The 6,000-nt window shown below is 41.5% G+C and overlaps 1 protein-coding gene across 1 annotated transcript in view; it reads left to right on the forward strand.

Moving 5' to 3' along the window:
- mettl15 (methyltransferase 15, mitochondrial 12S rRNA N4-cytidine) overlaps positions 1-5,634 on the forward strand; it is a 51,971-nt gene extending 46,337 nt beyond the window's left edge. The window contains exon 6 of the mRNA XM_074615746.1: positions 4,542-5,634. Within this exon, the coding sequence (XP_074471847.1) occupies positions 4,542-4,972 (431 nt within the window). The 3' untranslated portion in view covers positions 4,973-5,634. The remainder of the gene's footprint in view (positions 1-4,541) is intronic.
- Positions 5,635-6,000: the final 366 nt, after the last annotated feature.

Consider the following 6,000-nt stretch of genomic DNA (forward strand, 5'->3'; position numbering starts at 1 on the left):
ACCCAATAAATGGCATAATCACCCTGTATTTAACTGTGTGTTTGTTTGAATAGCCAGTGGGGAGGACATGGATGCATTGATTTAGAGATGCCAACAAGCTGTTTAACGTTAATTTTGACCCAAAGCAACAACAGTAAAACGTGTATGGTGATCCACTTGAATTAATTCAAAATTAGCACATAAGCTTTCACTGCCAATTTAAAATGCATTTAGGAAAACTCAACCTGTTGCAGAGTTCCACAAAATTGCAACAAAAGCACCCTGTGTTTTTCCTTTTGAAATACTGTAGATCCATCCATCCATTTCCTTCCACTTATCCAGAACCGGGTCACAGGGGCAGCAGGCTTAACAGGGTATTCCAGACGTCACCCTCCCCAGCAACGTTTTCCAGCTCTTCCTGAGGGACCCTGAGGCGTTCCCACACCAGACAAGATATATAATTTCTCCAGAGTGTTCTTTGGGTCTACCCCGGGGCGTATTACCAGTTAGACGTGCCCGGAAAACCTCTAAAGGGAGGCCTTAAAGATAGTGTGAGGAGCTCAGACATCCTGAGGGAGCTCGGAGTAGAGCTGCTGCTCCTTCGCGTCAAAAGGAGCAAGCTGAGGTGGTTCGGGCAACTGATCAGGACGCCTCCCTTTAGAGGATTTCTGGGCACGTCTAACTGGTAAAAGGCCCCGGAGTAATACTGTAGATTCCTGTCAAAAATGTTTGATAAATATAAATGTTGTCACTTGGACGAAGTTGCACTTTATATCTTTGACAAGCTAATATCTGCTGTTAGCTGATTTTTATTTTTGGAAATTTTTCTTGTCCTCTTGGTTTTTAAACTTTTGTAAATGTGTTAAGTGCACATATAGAGGCGTGGTTTGCAGTCAGTCATGAGACCGGAGTCAATGGTACAAATACTTCTTTTGAATAAGGCGTTACATTACTACATGATTAACAGCCAAGCTACTAGCTTAGTGGGCTATTAGCGAGCACCCATGAGTGGCGCCAGGCATTGAAGCAAATTTTCGTAGTGGCAAAACGGCAGTACTACAACTTCCGTGTTGTTCAGGGCCCAAAAAGACTTTTTCCCATAGACTTACATTGGGAAAGACACGTCTGTAACTCAGCGGATAATGTTTTTTTGAGGTAAATCAACTTCCCAGCACGAACACTTGAATAGTCCTTATTTAAATCATTAGGTCCTAAAATGCACTAATAGCTGAGTCCAGAATTATTTCCCTTCCCCCGTTCATCTGAATGAGACCCAGACCGCAGCTGGACCGCAGGCTGGGAGGCGGAGTTAAAGAAAACGCCACTGCGCCTGCTCTATGGGCCCAATGGATGCGGAAGATCGCCGGATGATCCGGGTACTTCATCACTCGGCAGTCGAGCCATTTTGGCTTCATGCAACACTGAGTAACTCTCATAGGAATGAACAGGAGCTGTATCCAGTTATCTTTTTACCTCCAGGGCTATTAGTGGCTGGCTACTGCTAGCATATTCCCAGTTAGATGGCATGCTACCAGTTTGCTTACCAGCCACAGCAGCTAGCCCCGCAAGTAGTCACTACATCACCAAACTTTCAGCACCACCTACTTCGTGAGGACGTGTAAATGAATTACACTGTGCTACTTTCTGGTTTGACAAAGCACTTAGATTTGATGCATTTCTGATTTGTGGTGATGCCACTTCATTCTCAACAGTCCAACAGTGTTTCAGTCGATTTCTGTGCTCACATTGAAATATTTCAATGTGAGCACATCATCTAAGCGGTTGTGCCACCTCAAACAAAGTTGTTTTAGTGTTTTCCTGTTCTACTTATTCTGTAGTTGTGAACAAACTCCTGCTTTTTGTTTGGCCAGTGACACCAAAGCATCAAACACTATTGTCCAAATATCTTATTGTGGAAAGTGTTCTTGCCTTTGTTGGTGCATGCTACAAACATCAAATACAGCAAACTAAGATGAGACATAACACAAAGGTAGAGTACAGCAAGAGCTGAATTCTGCATGTCGTCCTATTTAATACTGCCCATTCACAGTATTGTTTTTCCTTCTTAACTACCTGATTTCCTCTTTATGTACACATCTTAATCTCTTCTTTTCTCCATGGATCTGTCTGTAGGACCTTTGAAAGATGAATTAGAGAGAGAGAGAGAGAGAGAGAGCATATGGCTTGGTGAGACCAGACCAGGGCTGGTCCTTGTATTGATTGCAGTGTGAGTCACACCTTGGGCTGTTTAGTGCAGGAGGAAAGAAATGCCACATCACTCACTTCTCTATTTATTGCAGTTTCTCTTTAGGTCTATATAAGTATCTAATTGTTCTTTTGTCTTCTGTGTGGGGGTTCAGAGTTGGTCATGGTGTAATCAACTGTTATTGACATAAAGCTAATATTTTCCCATCTTTAATGTGCAACAAATTTTTAATACATTTCAGTGTTGGCCCTAACCTCTAATATCCACATTCATTGACCTTTACTTTCGGATGCATTCTGCACCCTGCATGCTGTTTATCAAACAGGTACACAAGTCTGTAAGTGCAGTTTTCCTCTCTGCATGTCTGCAGTTAGTAATGCCTTTCTCTTAAAGGACCAGTGTGAAACATTTAGGGGGATCTATTGGCAGTTATGGAATATAATATTAATAAGTATGTTTTCTTTAGTGTATAATCACCTGAAAATAACAATTGTTGTGTTTTCGTTACCTTAGAATGAGCCGTTTATATCTACATAGGGAGCGGGTCCTCTTGACGGAGTCCGCCATGTTCCACCGCCATGTTTCAACAGTAGCCCAGAACGGACAAACCAAACTCTGTTAACTTTTCCTGCGTAGACCGGAGTCGATAATGTTACTTGCTGCGGTCGCCGCTGTTCTCTCGCTCTTGCTTCACCACTCACGTCTCACGTACACACACACTCTAAGCTCTCTACTCTTACAACGACTGGCTCTAGAAAGGGCCATTCACGTTTTGACGTCGGCCACCGTAGTTGTCCTATGCGTTTGGCACACGGGAAAGGCTTCAGTTGGTTGCAATCTGCAACCTCACTGCTAGATACCGCCAGATCCTACACACTACTCCTTTAATTTCACATGTATTTCGATAATCACCCAAATAAGTGGATGAGATATGAAACGTTTTGTCTCTAAAAGGCATGTGCAAATTCTTCAGGAGTATTAAAGAGGATTGTTGAGGTCAGGGAGAGAAACTTAAATCACTTTTTATTTTAACGAAAGCAAGAGTGCACCAGTCAGACAACAATAACTACAAAAAAACACAATATATATTTTTTTTTATACAGAAATCATGGCAACGTCATGTAGTTGCTTTTGCCCAGTAAGATTTAACTTGAACTTGGCGTTCAGTGAACTGAGCGATCATCGGAGCCATTTGGCTGCGTTTACCTCGGTATTTTAGTGACACATCAGCCATATCAACACCATCTCCACCCTCCATCTGCTCCGCACAGAGTCTCTGATGGACCCGCCGCTCAGTCCTGCTGCAGCTCTCTCTCCACTTGTATGTGTTTTTCAATAAGCGATGATTTTGTGCTACGTCATGCTACATCTCTTCTTCTCTTTTTTTTTGTTTTCTTTTGATCTCCTCTTGCATTAATGATATAAGGCTACGCTTTATGATTCTCAGTCTACCAGAAGATAGCATACCTATAAGTACCAAGTCAGTGCCATGTTTTCATTCAAGAGGCTTCTTTTATTCTCCTGACCGGTGGAGAGATCTAAGACATCTCAACCTCTTCTGTGTAATTCACACGATAATAACACCCGTGGGTTGTTCAGGTCAATTATGAGTCATTAGGACAGATCAGTCTTCAGAGTCACAAGAATCAAGGAATAAATTGGTGATGTGTTAGCTGATAAGTGGTGTGGCAGTCCTCCACTGTGTTCATGGATGGTTGAAGTTTGACACAGATGGCCTCCTTCACCCCTCCTTCAGATGACCTCTCTCTTCTGTCCAAAATGTGTATACAGCTGAACTCACAGTAGTGTCTCTTGTTCTTTAGATAGATGTAGACGGTGTAGTCTTGACCTGAAGACTTGAACCTCTTGAGCTTACTACATGAGGACTGCGTACTGTATTGCCCTTCTGATGTTATAGAATAGTGACAACAACTATGCTTGGTAAGGTTAGAGGAAGATCAAGGTTATGGACATAGTTAGGAAAAGTACTGCACATGATCATGGTCATTAATTGTTAGTCTGAAGCAGTGGGCTACTGGGTTAATAAATGATGGTATCGGATCGGTGCATAGACTGGCGTAGTCGCCGATACCTGACACACAATTTTGGGCAGTTTCGGACCCATTTCAGATGCTGGTATCGTAACAAGCCTTAATGACCACACTCATCTCACTTCATTCATCTGCCTCTCTTGGTCTCCTGCAGTCTTGCTTGTGTTTAGGTCTCATTTTTGTGTTTCTTTAAAGTTGTAAATCTTTATTTTCTAGCCTCTCTTGCATATTTCTATCATTTTCTATCATCATTTTCATACAGTTTTTACAAGATCTGCTCACTCTGACCATTTCTTTGTCTCTAGGATCATTTCCTGCAGCTGTTCTCTATGCACGCAAAGACCGACTCCAACGACCTGCACACGTGGCCACTAAGACTTTCCAAGCTCTGCGTATCTTTGTGAACGATGAGCTCAACGAACTACATGCAGGGCTGCGCGCTGCCCAGTCGGTACTGACACCTGGAGGACGTCTCGGCGTGATCACCTTTCATTCACTAGAAGACAGACTGGTCAAACGTTTCCTCCAGGGAGACGACTTGTCTAATCTAGATCAGTATCACTTCAGTCCGAGGAAGCAAGGAACCAGGAAGGAAAAACTGGTGGATGAAAAAAGAGATGGTGGGAGTGCTTATTGGCTTCCTCTGCGAAGAAAAGTGATCACCCCAGAAAGGGACGATGTAACAGAGAATCCTCGAGGACGCTCTGCTAAACTGAGGGCAGTACTCAGACGTTAATTATGTGACGTCAGTTATGAAAGAACAGAAATTCTTTGACCTCTTTTTGGGAAAGAAAACCAAAGATCCCATAGACTTCAATGCAATTTGACGTGTTTGGATTGTAATTTTGACATGTTCGTATGCATTCATGTCTTGTTAAACAAACGTTTGTTTTATACACATGTCTAATAATTATTTTGCGACCTTGCCTGAATCTGAGCGTTCGTTATACGTTAAGAAATTAAGGTAGATCACCGCCATGTCTCCTCAGTCTTCCTCGTCCAACACAGTGGCCAGATATTGCTTATCCAGACTTCACAGTTTGATGTAATATATACTGTATATACTGGAAGTTTGGCCATAAGAAAAACTTGTTATTGAATTAAGAGGTTGCCTCTTTCAAATCCAAATTGTGTGAAAGCTGGTTAAAGTTTCAAGTAAAAAACTTTTTATACCCAAGTTAAAGTATATGACGTTTGTGTTGTTTGCCTTTTGTATTATACAGGAAATGACAGACAAATTTCACAATTAACATTTTTTTTTTCACCCCAGTTTTACTTTACAAACACCTGGTTTGATACGGCACTGTAATGATCCTCTATAATAATGTGTTTGAGTTTGAGTGATGACTTAAAACTTTAATTTCTATGTATTATTCTAATAAATTTGATTTTCATGCATTACCGATGCTTGACAGCATATTATGTGGTTATTGCAACTAAATATCTCAACATATAAAACAAAAAAAAAGACCTTTTCTCATTGACGTCTGTATTTCCCCTGAACCTCCCTTGATGAGTCGCTCAAGTGAAACCTCTACTGTACCATATGAATCAGTAATGCCACTAAATACTGAATGACGCAAGTGTCAGAAGTGGTGCTGAATGAGCTGGGTGGTTGTTCTTGAGCATTCTCTCACCTTCAACTGTAAGCAGATGAGGTGTTTTGATCTTTACTATTTGACTTTGACTAATTGTAATTGCTCCATCAAGATTATTAACACTTTTTTTTCTTCTGTCTCAGTTTAGTGCTCTCTAAATATACCC

The sequence above is a fragment of the Sebastes fasciatus genome, chromosome 2, assembly GCF_043250625.1.
Source record: "Sebastes fasciatus isolate fSebFas1 chromosome 2, fSebFas1.pri, whole genome shotgun sequence".
Taxonomy (NCBI): Eukaryota; Metazoa; Chordata; class Actinopteri; order Perciformes; family Sebastidae; genus Sebastes; species Sebastes fasciatus.